Genomic DNA, 23,661 nt, shown 5'->3' with positions numbered 1-23,661 from the left:
TACTAGGGCTTGTTGTTTCTGCACTACTTATGGACATAATTGTCCTTGTTATTTTCATATTAATATTATCTAAACGTTGTGACCTTAAAAAGTTGTGTCAGTGTTGTATTTGCTGTATTAATGTCCTTTGTTTTCTTGTGTTTTAGATGCATCATCCGATTCAAATGAAGCCAGCGGACACGGAAAATAGAAATGGTAGGTTGTTTTTTTGGGGTGCTTAGTAGTAAGCAGCTTATAGTGCCTATTAAAACGTCATATAATACAAATAGACAATGATAGGCCAGTATACGCCTTAATTGAGCATTGATAAAATTTATATTGGGCTATCATCGGTAATGTGTATTGTATGTCGTCCTTTTTTTAAAGGCACTATAAGCTGCTTCACTTTGTAGCTGCCAGCCGGCTGCCATAAGCTGTTACAGCTGTTAAAAAGTTTTAACTTTTTAGAGTAATTAGCATATTTTTAAATTAACAAAAGTCGATTTTATTTGGAAGTTTAAGGCGGTTGGCTGACAGTGCGAGCGGTTGAAAATCTATTTAAACTGTGTTTTTTAAAGATTCTGTAATAAGAAAGCTAATAGTCAAGCACTTTGACTCTAAAACAGAAAACTGTAATAATAACTAGTCATATGAAAGAGTAGAAGGGTAGTAAGACACTAAAGATAAAAAAAAAATATTTATTTATGCAAGTACTGTCTATAATTCACTTAATATGACTAACTGAACTTAAGAATTTAAGTTCCTGTACATTGAACTATAGTGATGGATATACAAAAATATTAGCAAACAAATATTAGGACTGTTTGATTTAAATGTTTAACTTTAAAATTTCATATTTTTCTTGCTTTTGTAGAAGTCCTTTTCTTAAATCAGTATTATATTTGTCCTTTTAAAGTAAATAATGTAAATAGATGGTAGATATTTTATATATTTTAAATACTTAAATTTATATGAAACATATTTGTCTTTTTTATATGTTTTTATTATCAGTGTCAGGCATCCGCCAACAAGCCGCCAATTTCATTCCGCAAAGCCAATCTTAAAAAAAACATTGGCAGCTGTACAGCCAAGCCATACTATATTTGTGATTTTCATAATTACACCATATTTTCGTAAGTGTATTAGCAAAAAAGAAAATATGAAAGAGTAGTTTTACTTCTTTAAATTATGTTTAAAATTATATTTAAGTACGATGCTGTGAGTATTGGTGCAAAAAATATGACGTAACAAAAAAATTAGCCAATGAGAGGCCATTATTGACCAATGGTAAAATTTATAGTGGCCTCTCATTGGCTAATTTTTTTTGTTACGTCATATTTTTTGCACCAATACTCACAGCATCTTTAAGTACAGTAAATTAGAAATAATAATATATGGACGGATGTTAATCAATTTAGAACATGCTTTGTGCAATAAAAAAATATTCTGTTAAAAATATAAATAAGGGAACATTGAAAACTGAAATAATTTTGAAAAATGAAATAATTTAGACATCTGTATTGCCCCTACCAAATGATTAAAATAAATATAAGAATGATCTATTTATTGTCCATTATACTATCCCTGTTAACTTACTATTCCCACTAAGTAAATACTAAAAGACAAATATTTTCAAAATTCTAAGATTTTATTTCCTAATCAGTTAATCTAATATATTTAATAATTTAATTGAAAAGCAAACTTAAAATCCTTTATAATTTGTCAAGAAAGTAAAGATAATTTGGTCTAATGAATAAAAGTCTTTTTGATGATACAGAATCAAAATAATAAAAATCAATTTTTTTTACCAAACAATTTAAATAAGTACATTCGATAAAAGGTCTCAAAGCATAGATTAATTTAAAATTTACTTTTGTTTAAACAATATCTATTAAGATCACAAGAACTACGATGTATTGGAGATATTTCTGCCTTTAGACTAATAAAATTAACAGTGTAAAGATAATGACTTTAAAATACTTATGATGTAGTTTCTGGAATCTTAACAAAGCAAACTCTGTGGGTACATTTGTAATTTAATTTAGGAAATTCTTATCTGGACAGACCAAAGACCATAACTATAACTGTAAAACTATGATTGTCTCAATAAGAGGAACAATAGTAAGCGATAAAAAACTGTACATTTTATATTTCTAAAAATAATCACAAAGAACATAACTATAACTGTAAAACTTCGATTGTTTCAATAAGAGGAACAATAGTAAGCGATAAAAAACTGTACATTTTATATCTTTAAAAATAATCACAAAGACCATAACTATATCTGTAAAACTTTGATTGTCTCAATAAGAGGAACAATAGTAGGGCGATAAAAACTGTACATTTTATATTTTTAAAAATAAACACAAAGAACATAACTATAACTGTAAAACTTCGATTGTTTCAATAATAGGGACAATAGTAATCCATGAAATCAAATGAAATACCCAAATGTAAACTTATAGAGTTGGTTTGATACTAAAATGTACAGTTGATTAATAACCATCCATTGTTCAGTAAAATTTGCTGACAAAGTAAATGTTCTTACACTTGTACACAATAGCAAAAAAGGCAAATTAAAAAAGTGGATTCATTAGTAATACATTAAAAAAATTCTTATTAATAAAACTTTGTTCTTTGTTTCTGTTCATATTAAACCAAAGAAAGCACTGAGAAAAAATTTATTATCCTCTAAAGAAGGGTAGGGAGAGGACATTAGAATGTAAATTATGCTTATACTAAGTTTCTATAAAAATCCATTCAAATTTATCTCTAAAAATATCGAAATAAGATTGTCTAAAACGTTTAATTAATATTTTTATTATTTATATTTTAGAGAGCTTAAATTGCTTATCAAGATTGGGAATTCACAATTTACCGTCTAAAAAATCGAATATCGTTATTTGCTAGTTTTACTGATTATATATTAGTTGAAAAGGTGGGACACAAACTTTCTTTGTCTATAACTAGTAGATGGTCATTTAAGCAAAAATATTTTCAGCTTAAAATTCTTTTTTTTTCATAAATATAATTTGATCACCTGTCATTGACGAAAATAGTTAAAAACCTGCCAAGAGTAATATGATGCTTTAAACAAAGACATCATACGTCTTTACTAGAACAATAAATCACTATGAATGTAAATATTATTTACGTTTCTACGGACATTTCAATTCAAATGCCATAACAAGAATATAGGTTATTATAAAGTAATTAATTCGCTTTTTTAAAAATGTTTCTTTCATTCTAATGATGGCACATTTTTATAAATTTTATTCTATTAAAATACTATTTTTTTTTCAAACAAAAACATCAATTTTGTTAAATAGAGTTGAAAACTATTTGCTTTGAAGTAATTGAGTTTTAGAGTATTTTTTTTATTGGATATGAATCATTTTATACCAGTGTTATTTTCCCTAGGAAAAGGGGCAGTACAATATTAAATTAATCTACACTCCTTTAATCCCCTCTAAATATGAACTACTAAAAGAATACAATGCAAAACATTGTGTTATGTAAGCCATGATAACATCATATGGATAATAGGTCAGTCATTACCTTTTTATTTAGTGACATTTTATCAAAATAAATTTTTAAACATGAATTTTGATACAGCCGTTTATGAGAGTTTATTTGAGTGTGAGAGAGTGAGGGGTTGGGGAAGAAAAATAGGCTAAAGCCATCCCAAGACTTCAATGTATAAAAGCATAAAATAGCATAAAAGCATCTAGGTACTTTAGCGAAGCTTCCTAAAATGGATAATCGGTGTAGTGTTTAGCAAAAAAAACTGTACAACTTTATTAAAAAAGAATTATATCTATAACATAAATCAATTGGATATTATTTGTTGAATAGACAAGTTGATATTATAATTCCTAGAAATTCAGGAATCCAAAGGGATGAAACAATAGCCGATAAATTGATTTACATCCCAAATGATGATACACAAAATTACCTCTTTTGTAGATTACAATCAGTAATTGTAATGTTGGACACTCAACTTAATGAGTCAACTAATCAAATTAAAGTCCCCAAACTTGTTAAGACAACCAATAAGATAATAATAACACTTTGGGGACTTGTAATAAACAGCCCAATGTCCCACACATAAAATTCTCAATTAGAATTAGATGCGAAATGATGTCTTCCAATTAAAGTCTGATGTCGAAAATGATGAACATGGCAGATCTGATATATCGACAATATGAAAATAAAATGCTTTTAAATATTTATATTTTCATCTTATTGATAGTTTAATAATAGCCTTACAACTATTTTTGAGTTTGACATAATGATAGCAAAATATTAAACCAGAGTGTCATAATTCCTAGAAATTGGACCAAACTGTTTTGAATAAAATCAAAGAATAGTGGACTTTAATTGAATACTAAATACGACTATTGTCGTACGTATAAAATAAAAAAAATATTATACATAGCAATTCTTTGAAAAAGACAGACCTACTGTTTTGAAGTAACTATGAAATTTTCTCCAAATGCATACACAGAAAATATCATCTTCTAATGAAACTAAAGAATGTACCTGTCCAAAATTAGCATTTCCTTATTAAAAATTAAATATTGTAAAAAAAATCTGCTAAAACATTTCAAAAATCATCTAACTCATAATTCTTTTTGTAATAATTGTTAGTATTTTTCTGAAGATTGTAAAATCATAAACTTTAAGTTAGATGTTGAAAAAAAACCAGGGAAAGTGATTCTGACAAACAATTTTAAAGGAAAATTTTCCTACAACCCTCTTCCCCTAACTCTACGCAAACAAATATATAATTTTGGCCAATTTCAAATAGAATTAATTGGCTGAATAACAGCTCCTGAAAAAAAACATTGTTTCGTAATATAATAATGAAATATTTATAATTCTTTCAGAGAGAAAACTGTTTATCGGAATGGTAAACAAACGGCTGGACGAAGACGACATAAAGAAAATGTTTGTCAAGTTTGGACCAATAGAGGAGTGCACAGTTCTGAGGGATGACAATGGAATTAGCAGAGGTGAGCATCACAGACATACAGATAGATAGATAATTAGATAAATAGTAGATTGATGAATGGATAGATAGATGGATGGATAGATGGATGGATAGATAGATGGATGGATAGATGGATGGATAGATGGATGGATAGATGGATGGATAGATGGATAGATGGATGGATAGATGGATGGATAGATGGATGGATAGATGGATGGATAGATGGATGGATAGATGGATGGATAGATTGATGGACAGTTTGATGCATAGATTGATGCATGGTTAGATAAATGAATAACTAGAGAGATGGATGGACAGATAGATGGATGGATAGATAAATAATAAGTAATAGATGGATGGACAGATAGATGGAGGGATAGATAGATAATAAGTAATAGATGGATGGACAGATAGATGAAGGGATAGATACATATTAAGTAGATAGATGAATGGATAGATTGATGGATAAATTGATAAATTTGCATATGGTTGAATAAATCGATAGATAGATGGATATAAGGATATATGAATAGATAGATAGATGGATAAATGATAAGTCTTTGAAAATTTTGAATTTGATTATTTTAATCTCACCCATTTATTTCTTGCCTAAATCTCTATTATAATATTATATCAAAAATGAATTTGATTTTAAACCTAAAATATGCAGAAAGTACTTAAATATGTCGGGATTCACAGCCGCTAAAAAATCAACCACATTTTTTGACGTTTATAATCTTTAATTAAACGAAAGATATTGTCCTCTTTACCCTAAAAAAGAATTCCTGAATTGGATAAATATAAAAATACCATGAAAAATTACGAAAGATCGTTGTAGCTGTCTCAGAGATCAAAGCATACACACAAATACGAAAAAACTTCATTTTGACCTGTATTTAAACAAAACTTCCTTAAAATTTCGAGAGATCGATTGGGCCGTTTACAAGATCTATATAGAATATTTATACACATTACACACATCCATAAAAAATTCTTTCATACAATCTCTCTAGAAGCTCTATAAAAAATGACGTCAAACAATACAAATGACCAATGATAGGCCAATACACAGACTAAATTTTATTTGACCAATGGTTGGACATTTTGACGTCTTTTTTATAGTTACTATAAAACGCTTCGAATTAATCATGTAGAAGCATCCGCAATTTTTATCTGCCAAGAAAAAACTGCGGCCAACGCACCGCTAGTTAAATGCACATAAAAAATGAGAAAATATGTGGAAATTATGTAAATCTTCTCTCCCTTCAATGTAAATGTGAACAGGGAAATGTGAAACTTAAAATCCTTATAATAAAGTAACAGGATCTTTGTCTGTCTGCATGTATGTATGTCTGTACCAAAGGATCTCGTTAACCACTGAACCGATAAGGTTCTACTTTACAGGGTAGCTTCTAATAGGTCCTGGGAAGGTTTATTGGGGGAGTGTACCACCAAGAGAAATGGCCCCTAGAAAAAAATCACCCTTCCTCACAAAAATTTTAAAATCTAAAACAAAAGATTGGGTTATCGAATTCAACTCTCTTCTCCTTAAGTGCCCCTAGAGGCCTCTAGGGGGCGTATCCAAAGGACACAGTGCGTTGTTGAGTAGATGTTATTTTTTATTAAAACTAGCGGCTACGCCCCGAGTCTTTTGGTGCTCTTTATTCAAATATACAGAGAGGGGATTGAAAAATAGCTTTAAACCATCCCAAGACTTAGATCTGACAATATAATGGCTTAAAACCGTCACAGGAGCTAGGTGAAGCTTACAAAAAAAAGAGAAATCACTCGGTTTAGTAGTTATTGATATCTTAAGCTTCAGACAAAAATCCTTACTACTTTTTATGATAGAAAATATGATAAATTAAATTTTTTATCTTATAGCCGACTTACTTACATTTAAACATACCTAGAAAAAATTGGTTTCACATAGCTTTTTAAAATAACTGCTGAGAAAACAATGTTGCCTTAATTAAATGTTTTTTTTTCTGACGTATTAAAATTACTAGCGGCTTCTCCCCTAGTAGTTAGGGCTTTGTATTTGAAGGGGTTGTAAAGGGCTGAAATAGCTTAAAATCATACCAAGGCCTAAAGCTAATTGATGGAGTTATTTTATTTACCTTCAAAAAATTCGCCAATGTAATTTACACTCTAGAATCTACGCGGCAAAAAGCAGGAAACAATTTGATTAGACACAAGGTGCACCAAATAAAAAAACAGAATCAAAGCAGCAAGTTTTCACCTGCTGCACTGCACTGGTAGAAAAACAAGAAGGATTTATGAATTATTATTTCAATGTTCTGTTAGTTGGACAAGATTTCCACTTTTTACTGTATTAAAGTTTAATGTTCTTTAGCAAAATTATCCATAACTATTCTATATCCCCGTTTACTTATCCCTGCACATATATGTAAAATAGAAGGCTTAGAAACTGGTTCATAAAAAGATAACATAGGATTACTCTGTCTTTTTATATAGTCACAGTTTAACAAAAAAAGCTAACAGAGCGGGCCATTAAAAAAGTATATAAACCCTCAAATTCTTTATACTATTATATTTAGTAGTAAAGGGGTATTTTTTTAAGCTTAAGAGCTCACTAATATAAAATACAAATTATTATATTTGATAAGAGAAAAAAGACATTTTACAATTTAATTTTACTTTTTGTATCTAAATATTTTGTTGCTGATTTTTTAGAACATTTTTTAGAATCGTATCTATTGTAATTTTTGTAGACGTACATCATTTTAATTCTATTAACCATGTTATATCCTAAAATAATATCCATCTGCGACAATTCTGTAACAATTTTATAATCATCTTTATTTTACAAATTATTGTAATCTACTTATGGACAATTTTATCCTTGTTTCATTTAAAACTTGGACGGTAGATTTTATGAAAGCCCAAGATATTAGAACCAAAATTTATGTTCATTAAATGCAAATTTGAACATTATCATATACATATTTATTTTATGCATATTTAGAATTTTGCACAAAAAAAATCTTTTAAAATAAAGAAGAGTTTTGACCATAAGTAACGCAGTTATGGCAATTCTTTGTCGGACAGACAGACAAACATACCATAGTTTTACAATTATTTAAATAATTATTGCCGGCTTTCAAAATATAAGTAATAATTTGTTTTTAATTTTGATTAAGTTTTCAAGGTACTTATTTTATGTTAGTTTGAATTTACCAAAGCGTTTAATATGTAAAATATGTAGATAGGGAAAAGTCAGGGATATAAAAGGATAAGACAATGTCCGATTAATTAATGTACAGCCCCAATGATGATAAATTATCCCTTCTGTAGATTATAATTTGTGGTTGAAATGTTTGGACACACTTTTCAATAAACCAATCAATCAAAATTTATAAAAGTGCCCAAAGTTGATAAGTCAGCTAATATGAAAATGTTGTTATTAAACTTTGGGTACTAGTTTAATAACCGCTAATGTTTGTCCCCTACATAAGGAAAGGCCTGTTAAGTTACTCTACAAAAATTTAATTTCCCATTTTTATGTATAATCTGAATAATCGTCAATTGTGCTATCCCTATATTCCAGAGAAAAAGAAAAGATAAAAAAGAAGTGAGTTTCTCTTTGCTTAACATAGAGGATTTTAATGATTTTAATGATTATATTGCTTTAATTTTATTACTTTTTAAAGCCATAGAAACTGATCCCCTAACTTTATATTAGCTGGATGTGTGGGTGTATATTTAAGAAGAGTTCAGGGATCTGAAGGGATAAGACAATGACCGATAAATTGATGTGCATACCCAATGATGATTCACAAAATTTTCCTTATGTAGATTACAATTAGTGGTTGAAACGTTTGGACACTCAACCTAATAAACCAACTAATAAGTCCCCAAGTTATTAGGCTAACGAATAAGAAAACATTATGATAAAACTTTGGGGCTAGTTTAATAAACAGTCTCCTCCCTCACATGGTTCAATAAAATTGTTATAGCTACTGGACCAATTTTTCTACAATTATGTCGTATTGGTCTTAGCCAGGTTCTAGTCTATTTCAAAGGTTAAAGAGGTACACATTATATAAAAAGCCTTATCTTTGTTTTTTTTTCAGGATGTGCTTTTGTGACCTTTCTGAGTAGGAGTGTAGCTGCAACTGCAATTGAGGAATACAATCTTTAGTTTTAATTTTAATCATATTTTCTATAAGGCTTAGTTTCCCTATATTTATTTTTATTTATCTCTCAATTTATTCAATCTTTAAGTTACCATTTTCTTTTTGCACTCACATCATTGAGAGGTTACAAATTAAGAACACGCATGAAATGTAAAGACTTAGCTCAATTATGAAGGAGCTTTGCTATGAAAAAAATAGTGAGACTTTAATTCGTTTAGTGGACTAAAAACCCTTATTGTCATAATCTGAAAACTTTTACAGCCCTCGTGGCTATTTTAAGCTCTAATTTACTCTAATACTTTAAAATTTTCTAATTCAAATAAGTAAAGCGGGGGGGGGGGAGCGAATATAATAGATTAAATAGATGGATATTACCTCAAAATATGGTAAAAAGTAATGTCTGCGTGTCCAAATAATATGGTGTCAGAACGTCTAGCTGCATAATGTATAGATAATGGAAAATTATTTCAAATTAATCTATCGTGTCTTTCTGTTAATAAAGTAGCAGGGATACTATAATCAATTTATATCTGTAAAATTTTACTTTCCTCCGAAGAATCATTACGAATATGATTTTTATTTTTTAAATTGAATGGGGGTTAAATAACTCCAAAAGTGATTGGAAGGATTTTTGGCGTGTGAGTTGAGAATATAAATGTAGCCGGCAACATGACAACTAAAGCAACAAGTAGGCTGGATTTGGGAATTATTTTCAAAAGAGAAAAAAAAAAACATTTTTCCCAATTGCATTAGTAAAATTCCAAAAATTTAGAGGTCTTTGGATAAAAAAAGATATGTTTTGTTTTTTTATAATCTTTTTTATCCACTACAGGGCTGTAAAATGTCTTTTTTCACTTCAACTTAAAGATTAGATTCATTAAATATGAAACACCTGCCCCCCCCCCCCAATCTGTGGATTTTTTTCAAATTTGGCAGCAAAATGTACTTTTTTGGCTTTTGGAAATTTTTCCAGCTGATTTTTCTGTTATTTTTCACAATCTTCTTTTTCAGCACGTATTATGTATTGCTTGCTTTTTATTATTAACAGCTTTCCGTTGATGTATAATTATACAATGTACAATCATAAGATTAAAACCATTTTTAGCCCCGAGATGCTGCATTTAATCGTATTATTGTACATACATTTTAAGTTCGTAGTAAACTGGATATAATACCATGCTAAACCAGCTATTAATCGGGTTTGAAGCGTTACGGGAAACCTGATTAATTAAATTTTAACTTATAATATAAGTATCTGTGACTGAAAGTATAGAACTAATTGACAGTTGGAGAGCGTAATATTTCATTACTTTTTACTAAAACTTCCTGGTTCAAAATTTGAAAACAAATTTTTGCACATTTTGTGTTAGACAATAGAGACATAAGAATTAGAGGGTTAAACTTCTTTGTAAAACTATTGATCTGTTATTTTTTAAGTTACACTTGTTGATATGTATATTATGGAATTATATGGAGAGATTAACTCACAAACAAAACAAATGATTTACACATTGTTAAGAAAGGTGTACAAAAAAGCAGAATTAAATCTTTTATTTGATACTAGTCAAAAAAATAAGTTTCGAGCAAAGCTGGTCTGGTCAATGATGTCAATCGGAAGATTTCTGCAAAATGTTGCAATATTTGTCACTTTTTTTAAGGTGATACTTTTGCCAGCTTTGTTACTAACATCAGTATTCTTTTCAAGCAATAAGATGAAACAGGATATTTTTCTTATTGTGGACCTTAGACTATATTTTTTATCCATTTATGTAAACTCCTTTATCAGAACTAGAATAGAATTCAAGCTATTTGAATGTGGCCCTCTATTTCTAATATCTGCTACTTGAGTTTAACAGAAAACACAAGCGCACAAATTGAAATGTTTTAGCAAAAATTAGCATAAGTATTAAGAGATATAAGTTTTCCGGAATTTTAATGTAGGGAGGAGATTTGAAATCTGCATCAAATTTTAAGGATTTTTTTTATAAAATTCGTTTTTTGTATAATTACTTATCTAAAAGCGGAAATACAAATTAAGTTAATTAATTTTGGCATCCGTGATTGGTGGATTTAAAAAATCAGCGCTCTGATTGGATGTCGTACATCATTCAACCAATTAGAGCGCAGGTAGTTTAAAATCCACCTATCCTATTGGTCAAAATTAATTAACTTAATATGTATTTCCGCTTTTAGATAAGTAATTATACAAAAAACGAATTTTATAAAAAATCCTTAAAATTTGATGCAGATTTCAAATCTCCTCCCTACATTAAAATTCCGGAAAACTTATATCTCTTAATAAGTATGGTGTACTTACATTTTCTAGCTTTCTCTTCTTATTTGCAAATAAATCATTTTTAATTTCTGCAATTATTTCAATTTTAGGAAGCTTTTGTAATCTTTACTGTCCCAATGAGCTAAATACTTTTAATCTAAGATAAATGAAATATTAATTTTGAAGATTAATTACTTTTGAATATTGTAAAAGCAATCTAGGGGAAAATTAGGTTACTGCATTCCTGGCTTTTTCATAGTTTCACCTTTCAACATATGATAAATTAGATTCTTTTCTTTTTGATTTTACTGTCCTACAAAAATCTTTATTCTATTACCATTACTTTTATATTTTATCATTTCCTGTGACTCAGTAAAAATGTATGTCCATCAAATTTTAAGATCATGAAGGAATCAATAATAGTTTTCTTATTATTAGAAATATTTGATTTTATATATCTTTCTTTTTTGATTACTTTCATAATTTGATAAAAAAGCAATAAATAATTGTCAGTTTGTTTAAACCAGTTTAAATATTCTTTTTGAACAGTAGGTACATCTAATAACTGTGTTTATCTAGCTATACTTTTATACCCTTATTACGCATGAATCTTATCTTGAATGAGCAAATGAGAGATGAATTATTATTGTAGAGGCAGGCCGTGACAGACCTCCCTCTCTAGTTTATCTTTAGACAAAATTAATTATCTTTATATCATTCACACATCTAGCTTACACTCTTATTCTTACAATTCTTGGCTAGCTTTTGATGTGTAGCACATCTACTATAGAATTTTTATCAATGTAGCTACTTTAAAATCAGAGGGGCACTCAAAAATCTTTATATCATTCATCCATCAAGCTTACTCTCTTACAATTATTGGCTAGCTTTTGATAAGTAGCACATCTGCTATATAATTTTTATCAATGGAGCTACTTTAAAACTAATACATAACTGTATAGTATGAAACACAGTCAGAGGGGCATTTAAAAATCTTTATATCATTCATCCATCTAGCTTACTCTCTTACAATTATTTGCTAGCTTTTGATAAGTAGCACATCTACTTTATCATTTTTATCAATGTAGCTACCTTATGAATAACTAGCAACTGCGCTCCTGGTATCTAAAGGCTATGTATTTGAAGGAATACTGAAGGTAGGAAAACAGCCTAAAACCATCCAGGCACCTATAGGAATTTTCAATTAATTAGATAACTCAATTGTTTCAGTAGTTAAGTTACAGACAAAAAAAAATTACTAATTTATATTTATAATAGGATACATGACTTTATGTAAGATAGTTATACATTCACTCAAAGACCTTTACATGATCACACGTCTAGCTTACATCAACTCTTCCATAGCTCATTATAAGTAGCTATTGTATCATTTATACACATTTGGAGCTTTTACATTAATAATTGACCTTTACCAGGTATGTCTAATAAATGGAATCCTTATTAAAGAGTAGGGGTAATCTAAATGTAATCATTTTTGTCATTAGGTTGATAGTCTCAAACCGTCTAACCCCAAAAACAATAAACAAGCACCTTTGCTTTACTTACACAACCATTCTTTTATGTGTAGTTTCTCTGATTATATTAGATTATTTTTATAAAATTTAGATATAGATACATTGTATATCTAAGTAATATTATATCTATTTTTTATCTATCAGGGATAGAGACACATAGACATGGGATAAACGATTTTAAAAAGGTATTTTAAAAAATAATCCAAAATTTACCAAAATTATTTCTAAATATCTATTTATATAAATCGAAAATTTTCTTGCTTTTTTACTTTAAAATACTTGAATATGCTGTTGTAATTGTTACATTTTTTTGTTGCTCCGCTTAAAAAAAATATTTTTCTTGTTTTTTAAGAAAATATGTATATATCGTTGTGGGCAATATAATATTTGAAACTAGACCCTAGGGAGTGATAACATTTATTACATTAGATACTTAGAATACAATGCGAGATAATTTTTACCCCCCCCCCCCCCATCCCTCTTTATTTATTTTATAAGTATAACCAAATTCAAAGAAACTCCATTGAAAATTAGATAATTATGTCATAAACATAAAATTGATAGTATTTTAGATATACAAGAAATTAAAATTAAATATTATAAATTATAATATAGTATTAAAATCAAAGCATATACCTAACGAACTAATATCCAAAAAATTAATTGGGACAAATTTGTACTAATTATCTCCTTCTATTTTTTAGTTAGAAAGTACTACCTAGCATAAAAAATAAAGTTCAGGAAGCCTTAGCCATTTAGAACAAGCCTAGAGTGACAATAATACAGGTTGTCCACCATGATTACATAAAATATTACAAACACAGGCATGTTGCATATCAAAATGACCGCATTGAAATGCTGATTACGAAACTGAAAAAATATTGATCCTAGTTCGAATAAGATCTCATTAAGTACCTAAAAACAGCTGATTTAGTTAAAATTGTTTATTTTGGTAGGTTTTTTTTGAAAATCATTTCACACTGAATCAATATTTTTCAAAACGGTTTTCAGATCTGTAATCAGCATTTCAATGCGGTCATTTTGATATGCAACATGCCTGTGTTTGAAGGAATTTCAATTTTTGGTTTTATAAGGGGGCGGGCACATTTTTTACCCCCCGCGCGCCCGCTCTTTCGAGTTTCACTGGGTTTTATATTGGCCCAGTAACCCTTGCCAATGTCTACTAATGTGAAATTCCAAAATCGACCCACCCTAGAGTACAGTCAAGGTTAACTTAAGCTACACCTTTGACTTCCCCCAATGAAATAATTAAAGATTGTAACCCTAATGGTTAGGCAATGCACCATTCCCAAACAATGGAAGGATGTTCTTCACCTCTGGTAGTCAAATTTGCTGATACTCAAAAGGTAAACATATTATTGTTAAATCAATCTACAACTATCTTTTCCCCAAATAGAAACAAAATTACCCCAATAAAATTATATTATAGATTTTAAAACCAGACAACAACCTGGTTTTAGTGTTTGGGACCTTTTTCGTCTGCTAGCAAATTCTTTTCTGCTCTTTTGTGGCGACTTGGTTGTGTTGTTGTTATTTCCGACGCTATTGGCTGATATTCAAAGACCCAATTAAAAGTCAGCACAGGGTACACAGGGTGTTGAGATACAGTAATTTAACCCCTTTCCCTCTATTCTTTTACTCGATTATTATCCACCCATAGTTATTTCGTAAACAAATGAAAGATTGTGTTTATAAAACATTAGGGACCAGTTTCTTCCTTCTTACATACAACTAGAGGCAGACAAAGATAATTATAAATCATATTTTAGGATAAAGAAAATAAGAAGTTACAGCAGCTACAAAATACTCTGTGGACACTTTCTGGCCCCACTCCAGCTATCAGCAACTTGGTTGGAACACCTTTAACAGGTATTCATCTTTATTTGTTCTTCCAAATTTAAAAACTATGCACTTCTGATCTTTGCTTTAATGTTTGAAGATATCTGCACAGTTCAAATGACCAAGTAATTTTAAAATGTTATTTCATCCGATGATACGATTTTTTTGTGTAAATTCGCCTAAAAAAGGGGTTAAGTAAAGGATATCCTGAAATATAAAGAAGTAAGCTGTTTTTTTCCCGAAGCTCAAGCCTAAAGGTCTCGGAAAGTTCTGGTCCGATTAGGTTGTACTTTTCAGGGAAGCTTTATAAATATTTTTGTGCAGTTTGAGACTATATTACTGACTTTTCCAAACCTCCCGTAGAGACTAGGGGCAAAGCAATCAATACACACATAACTTACCATTTTCAAAAATTAGATTTCCTATTCTTTATAAAGGCTAATACTTACATAAATATATGATTGTTCCAGATGTAAGATTTGGAGAAAAATCTTATTTTGATTTCTTCATTATTTTTTTTATTTCAGCTGATTCTGGAGTTTTGACAGGGTTAAGTAGCGGTCAACTCACTCCTCAGATGTCACCCCCTTCACAGTCTGTTTCTTTAATACCCCAGGTATATATCTTTATATCTATCTGTCATTCTATATATTCATCAAATCACCCCTCACAAATAACCCTTGACACATTCTATAGCTTTAATATCCCAGGTATGTAATGTATATATTTATCTAACTAGCTACATATTTGTCTATTAATCTATCTATTTTTATATGTATCAAATCACCCCTCATATATACCCCCTCTCTCAATCTGTAGCTTTAATATGTCTATAATTTATCTATCTATATATCTAGTTTGCTACATATCTATTAGACTATAAAAGTTTTAAGTTTTAATTAAAGTCACCCATTTTTTAATCTGTATCTTTAATATCCCAGGTATTTATCTATCTATCTGTCTATTCATCGATCTATCTTTAAATGTTTCAAATCACCCCTCACAAATACCCCTTGTCCACGTATGTAATGTATCTATTTATCTAACTAGCTACATATATGTTTATCTATCTTTTTGTCAACTTAACCCCCAAATATCCTTCCCTTCAAAACTATCTGTTCTTCACCAAGGGATCTATCTATCTATTACACTATTTATCTACATATCTGTCTATCTTTTTCCCAAATCACCCCTCATATACACCCCATATCAAAAACTTAAGCTTTTATATCCCATTTAACTATCAATTTATTCATTTAAAATATACATAGCAATCTATACATTTATCATTATATATATGAATCAAATCACCTATATATCCTCCCCTTTCAAAACTTTATCTTTCCTTCCCTCATCTATCTATCTAGATACAAATATATCTATCAATCTATTATTCTGTTTATAAATCTATTTATCTATTTAACTATCCATCTATTAATTCTCCCTTCAAAGATCTTACCTTTAATTCCTGTTTTTTGTTTCCTAAATATGGTATATATGTATATCTTTTCTATCTTTACATAATTATGTATACCTTATATCCATATACAAGTGTCTATCAAACCTATATTGATATAAATTCCAATTTTTTAAATACATTTTAAAGCCTGCTAAAAAGTGTCTTTTTATTAAAACTAGATTTACCTTGTTATAACTGAGCTATAAAGAAAAAAAAAATGTTCTTGTTAAACTTTAAGATGAAAATTATTTGATTCTAATAACTTATTAAATTTCATGATAAGAATAATTTTCATGGATGCAGGAATATAAAAAAACGAGGATAAATTATTCTTCCTCTATTTCATTTTAAGGAAAATACTAAACACTACCTTTGTTAGCTTATATATTGATGTGAAGGAAGAAAGGGTAGTAGATCTGAAGTTCATAGGCTGATAGTTTTTGGAAAAAATTTACAATTTAAACATCACTTGCCCTTGACTCCCTGATAAGTTTCTAAATCTCTCTTTAAATTATCAAATTTCTTTTTATCAATAATAAATGCATAAAATATAAAAGAAAATTAAATCATAGATTCATAGAATACGAATTATTTCAAAATGATTTTATTATAACAGGCAGACAAAGATTTGTTTACGTTTTCTACTTATATATTAGAATAGCCTTAAATCATCTTTTATAAAGCTGCCCTTATAATATAGTTTTCTTATTCGTTGGCCTAATAACTTTGGGGACTTCTATCAAATTCCGATTGATTGGTTCATTAAGTTAAATATCCAAACGTTTCAACCACTGATTGTAATCTACAAAAGGGGTAAGTTTTTGTATTATCATTGCAAATGTACATAAATTTATCGGCCATTGTCTTATCCCTTTAGATCCCTCGGAATCAACCCATCTTTCCTATATAACTAACATATTAAAGTTATTGGTTAAGGTTCAGAGATTTTCAGGGATAAGACAATTGACTCCCTGGGAAAGAATGGTTTATCGTCTATAGTTATATCCTTGTATCCTTATAGGATAAAGCATAAAATTTGGAATGCAGTTAGAAAGGTTTCATTATGAAAAAAGAACATTTATTTTAACATTTCGTGATTTTAAAATTATTTTTAGTGTCGCAGCTACTCCATAATATGTGGCTATTATAATATTGACGTTATTATATTCAGAGATTTTCAGTGATAGATTAATGTACAATTTATTAGTATAATATTTTTTATTCTGTCTATAATAGGTTTTTTGTGATGAAAAAAAGCTCTGTATATCAGAAAGGGAGGAGACATTGGACTGTAAATTATACTGGTTCTTAAAAGTTTATAATTACATGCTCTCATTTGTTGGCATAATATTGGGTTGTTATAATAAACTTTGATTATTGACATGAATGTCAAAAATACTTTAAGAAAGGAAGAAGACAATGGATTGTTTATTACATTAGTCCCCAAAGTTTTAAATTACGTTTTCTTATTCGTTGGCTCAACAACTTTGGGGACTTTTAATGATTTTTTGATTTGTTGATTCATTAAGTTAAGTGTTTAAACGTTTCAACCAATAGAAGAGGAAATACTCTGTACCATCAGTGGGAATGTACATTAATTTATCGGCCATTGTCTTATCCCTTTAGATCACTGAGTTTGAAAATACCAGTAATGGACCTTATTGTCCTTGTTTTCCATTGTTAATATCATGCAACTAAAATACCAACTTGGAATATTAATATATATTAGAATATAATATGTATTAAACAAGGATGACATCATGAAAGTAATAGAATAGAGGGGGCATTAATTGTATGTAACTCTCCCCTTTGAGTCAGGTCCCCTGTTCCTCATATTTTGTATCAGCTAAAAGAGTCGGAAATATAAACACAGCTGAGTCCCTACAAAAGAACAAAAAGCAACTTAATAGCAGACGAAATGGGTCTATGTCATTATATATATATATTATATTATAGAACTATAATTATACATGTATTATGACATCCATAACAAAAAAATATATTTTTAAAAATCACGGAACCTTTCACATGTGTCTTATACCTTTATATTTTTGTTTTTTGTTGCATGACTGTTAGACCAACGGACCAAGTGAATTATATACTGGATGCCCAAAGATATCTTCACAAAAAAATCTTAATAATATCTTGTATAGCAACCAAGAAAACTATCTTTCCACAATAGTGTTACGGACGGACTTACAAAGTGTATAATAAGGTAGCATTTCTTTTATAAATGTATGTTTAATATAAAGTTTAATACATATTAAATATGCCTAACCTTTTCAATCAGAACTTTCATGCAACAAATTTAGGGTGAGCGCTCACTTCCACACATGTGTCATATTATCAAATCATCAGAACCGCAAATTAGTACATTAATGCCATCTCAATTTTACACACCTTCAAGCAGTGCATTAATAAAATGAAGAATTTATAGGGTTTTTATTGTCATGTAACCAAAAAAATAGAAATTAAGAATTATAAACTATCTTCTAAAATAAACTAAATTCTAAACTTCTAAATTTAAGATTGTTTGTAATCCGATGCTTTGCTAACATCAAGAAAAAATAATTGTTCTAAACAAAAATAGATTAATAATTTCAACACCAAAAAAAACTCCTAAAGTCACCTTTAAGTATATAATGCTTTTATTTAAATACACTAGCGGCTACGCCCCCTAGAAGCCTCTAAGGGCACTTGAGTAGGAGGAAATTAAATTGAATAACCCAATATCTTAATTTATATTTTAGAAGAAAAAGTAAAAAAATTGATATAATGAATCCCCCCACCATGTCCACTCCTCTTTACATTATTCCCTTCCTTTCCATTGGATGGACAAACTGACCAATGAATGTTATCAATCTAACTTGACGATAAATTTTCCCTGTCAATAAATCCACGTATATTCTATATCCATTACTTGCGGCTACGCCCTCTAGGGCATTTGAAGAGGAGAGAGTCAAATTTAATAACCCAATTTCTTATTTTAAATTTTAAAAGAAAAACTAAAAAAAAATTTGGGGGCGGTTTTTTCATTTTTTGGGGGGGTTGGGGGTGTCCCACCTTCCAAAAAATAGTTATAAACCTTCCCGGGACCTATGAGAAGCTACCCTGTTAAGGAGAACCCGATCGGTTCAGCGGTTAGCGAGATCCTTCGGTACAGACACACAGATACACAGACACACAGACAAACAAACATACTGTTACTTTAGTATAAGGATTATCTATTGTGCTTTTTGCACGCGAATATAAAACAGTATGCTGCGGTTGCAATTATATGAGAAAGATAATGTACACCAACTTTTAAATACAAATAGTAGGTTTGCAGGAAGAGGACAATGGAGAAAATTTAATCTTGTATATGAATGTCTCCTTTTGATAGGAGTAGAATGGATTGTATAATAATAGGTCCAAAGAATGTACCACCCCCTTAGAGGCCTCTAGGGGCGTTGCCGGTAGTTTTAGATAAAGATATAAAAGCAAAATGTAATTATTATGAAGTTGAGAAACATAACTTCAAAATAATTATGAGTAATAGATATAGGAAGTCTAGATCCCTTTGACTTAATGAACCAACAGGAAAACAGCAGATAAAGAATACGATTACATTATCGTGTACACAAATTGGTACGAATGGGAGGTTATTTCTTATTTAATTTGTATAATAAGCCAGCTTTATATTACAGGGGTAAAATTGCCGCCAATTGCTAACATGGACATCACTTATTTGTCAGTTAGTGTAGAGGGGATGGGGTAAAGGAAGTTGAAAGGGTAAATCTTTATTTTAACTAACTACAAGTTTCACTTTGTTAGAGTACATGATCTTACATGATCCAAGTATATAATAATATATCAATTTTTATAAATATTCTACTTTACTGCCCCATAAGACGGAAAAATAAATTGTAGAGTAGCTACATGGTAATATACTTTATGTAATAAGAAGAAAGAATGTTATATATATTTATTAATTTTCTCTTAATTGAATTGCTACATTAACAAATATATAATACAAAGTAGAGAATAAAAACCATACAGCAAAGAAAATTATTAGTTATATAACAGCAAACTCTTATACAGCTTAGAAAAGAAATAATACTTTTTTTCCATCAATATCTCGGTAACCATTAAACCGATTGAGTCCTCCATGTTAGGGACGCTACACAAAGGTTGCGTATGGTTTTATGCTAATTTATATATTATTTTAAATAGTTCGATGGTTAAGGCTATATTTTCTCCCCCCCCCCCCTTTGGATAAAGAGCACCTAGGTTCTAAGAGATTCGACCGCTATAAGTTTTTGCAAGGATTTTCGAATACATCGCCTCCCAGAAAACTAGCGAATAAGCTTGGTTTTAATGCTACATATTGTTGAGTTATTTTGTATAAACGTAAAACATTAACAAATGTTTTTTTCTCATCAACCAATCTTAATCATAATTTCCTTACAAAACACACAATTTACTTAATTCTTTTTAATTAGAGAAGCAAATACTTTTTTAGAGTACTAGCACCTATGCCCCTAGAGATCCTAGGAACTTGAGGGAAGATTGGGGGGAGGGCGTTGACCCTCCCCTTTCAAGTTTAGTTTGAATCATAAACAAGGAAACAAATCTTTTTAAGGGGGTGGGGTAGGGTTCCGTTATTCTAGCCTTTTTTTTAAAGCTTTACATAAAATAATAGTTATCAAAAAGTCCGTGCATCCATTTTAAGCATGCCGATTTTTATATCTTTTCACAACAACTTTTTTATATGATATAATCATCCTGTTCATCTGATTTTTGGAATCTTGATTCCTAGGACAACATGGTACAACTATTACAAGTGATACATCTCTATAATCAAATCCTAAAAAAGGAGAGTATGTCCGTTTACTGTATATTTATTTACGTAATTTTGCAACAAATTAATTTACATTTTGTTTAGACAAAAGTTATTGTTCGTTTGTCCTTCCTTCAGATTTTAAAGCTTTGGTTTTATGGATACTGTCAGCCTTGTTATGTTTGTTTGTCAAGAAGATAAATAAGTTACGATATTTTTTCTAAAATTTATATTTTGTAATTGAAAAATGCAACTTAAAAGTGCAGAGAAAAATAAGTGCGAACTTTTTTTCACTTCTTAAAATATAAATAATTAGCAGTGCACATTCTCTGTACATTAACTAATTAACGAGACAAGGCAAGGCTTAAGTAGCGTGAATACTTAATAATTTGGCCTTTATTTTAGTTCAAATGTTCATTAAAGTCACCTTCTAACATATGAGGCAACAAAAGAAAAACCTATTTGGATGTGAGTCAATAATACATAAATATAAGACACGGAAAAAAAACAATCCATTAGGTCTCAATAACGACAATTTATTTTGTTTTCAATTTTATGTTTTTTTTTATTTGATACACAAAATTATGAAACAGCCCAATGTCCCCTCCAACCCTGTTTATAACCCCATGTAAGAATTTACCTAATGAAAGTTATGCTTGTATGTTCATAACTACCCTTGTTTGTAAAAAAAAGGTGAGAAAAAAATGTAAAGAAAAAAAGTGGTTATAATGAACTTATCTGCAAGATAAAGTAAAACATTTGGAAAATTCTCTTATTTGTTAAGTTATACCGAAAATTCCCCCATCTCCCATCATCCCCCCCCCCCCTCCAGTGGTCGACTAATTGCTAAGCCGTTAGGTTGTAAAGAATAGAAGGCATTGGCCCCATATTTTAAAACTCTTTTATGGGTTTGATGCATTAGATTTAGGTTAGGTTAGCCATGGAATAAGGGGACATTAGGCTGTTTATTGCCCTAGTCCATAAAGTTTTATAATAACGTTTTCCTATTCGTTAATTGAACAACTGTGTGGACTATTATGAATTTTGATTGGTTGGTGTAGTAAGTTGAGTGTTCAAACGCTTCAACCACTAGTTGTAATCTAAAGAAGGGGTAAATTTGTGTATCATACTTAGGGTTATACGTCAATTTATCCGCAGTTGTCTGTAAACTGAAACAAAATTTTGTTCCTTAGAATCTAAGGAACAAACTTAAAGAATAGAACAGTAAAGTAGTATATAGTAAGAATGATATTGTAAATACACGCCTGCTAAGAGAGTTAATGATGTTCCAATAGATACAAATGGGACTCTACCAACAACAAAAACAGCTTTTTAGCAGATAATAAGGTGCATTTTCAACGCTTACATGGTCAGATATTTATAGAAATAATTCATACTACTATACAAACAAACATATATGAAATTCTCTTATTAAAAATCACATTTTAGTAGCAAAGATGCTTTATAAATCATAGAAGTCTCTCGGCAACTTGTGGAGGGGAAAGTTACAACCCCCCCCCCCCTACCATTATCAGTCTTAGTTTTTAAAAGATAATAATTTTTTTTTTGGTGGGGGGGGGGATAATTTTTCTAGGCGCGTATTCTTTTGAGAGCGTGGTGGTACACTCCCAAAAAATAGTGTAATAAACCTTCCCAGGAACTTTGAGAAGCTACATCGTAAAGGAAAACAATATCGGTTCAGTAGTTAAAGAGATCCTTCGGTAAAGACAGACAGACTTCCTATTACTTTTATATTTAAGGATGGTTACCAAAATGTCTTTAAAAAATTGTAGGCTTAAAGTTTTAATAAATTCCTTGATTTTAAAAATCTAATGTTTCTCCATTGAATATAAGTAATGTTTCACTTTAATGGTTGTCCCTTTCCATAATTTGGAATAGTGCAAATTATATTTTCACCTTTCTTTCTTAATCCGTATGTATTGTACTTTTCTTTTCATCTATCTATCTAACTATCTAGTTATTATTTATCTATATGCTTATCTATTATTTATTTGTCTATTTAACTATCTATCAATATAACTTACTGTCCATTTATCTGAAGTAGAAGATATAAAACAGCTTTAAATTATTCCAATGCTTAGAAATAGAAATAAACTAGCCTATAACAATCCCAGGATCTCTGTGAAGCTTTCCTTAAAATCAGGGGCTGCTATTCAGCCAATTGATTTCATTTGAAATTGCCTAATGTTGAATATTTTGTTGGCGCATACTTGGCGTAAAACTTGTTTTCCTGTATAACTAAAGGGAAATGGGTATGAAGGGGATTGTGGAGAAAATTTCACTTAGAATTGTTTGTCATCAGAATCACATCCCCTTTTTCCTTCTGAAAATGAACTCGATTTATTCTGTAGCATCAAACAAACAAACAAAAAACTTTACAATTTTGTATTATAGGATTTTGGTATTAATGTTTCTTTCCATCTAATTTAATAAAAAAAAAATATGAAGCACTGGAAAGTGTGATGTGTGATGTCATAAAAACACATCTAAATTCATCTATTTTTTAAGGGTTTCCTTTCCCAATTTTTCCCTCGTCCCTCCTTTTTAGGCGTATTATTAT

At 29.7% G+C, this 23,661-nt stretch overlaps 1 protein-coding gene across 2 annotated transcripts in view; it reads left to right on the top strand.

Moving 5' to 3' along the window:
* Positions 1-23,661, top strand: part of LOC145334682 (CUGBP Elav-like family member 1) — a 130,124-nt gene that overhangs the window by 86,974 nt on the left and 19,489 nt on the right. For both annotated transcript variants that reach the window (XM_080180249.1, XM_080180248.1), the window contains exons 5-10: positions 147-195; positions 4,869-4,994; positions 9,070-9,123; positions 14,239-14,309; positions 14,733-14,832; positions 15,330-15,418. In XM_080180249.1, the coding sequence (XP_080036375.1) occupies positions 147-195; positions 4,869-4,994; positions 9,070-9,123; positions 14,239-14,309; positions 14,733-14,832; positions 15,330-15,418 (489 nt within the window). The remainder of the gene's footprint in view (positions 1-146; positions 196-4,868; positions 4,995-9,069; positions 9,124-14,238; positions 14,310-14,732; positions 14,833-15,329; positions 15,419-23,661) is intronic.

The sequence above is a fragment of the Acartia tonsa genome, chromosome 12, assembly GCF_053477335.1.
Source record: "Acartia tonsa isolate MP-2025a chromosome 12, ASM5347733v1, whole genome shotgun sequence".
Taxonomy (NCBI): domain Eukaryota; kingdom Metazoa; phylum Arthropoda; class Copepoda; order Calanoida; family Acartiidae; genus Acartia; species Acartia tonsa.
Note: the sequence above shows the minus strand (reverse complement) of the source record. Positions and strands in the feature narration are given on the sequence as shown.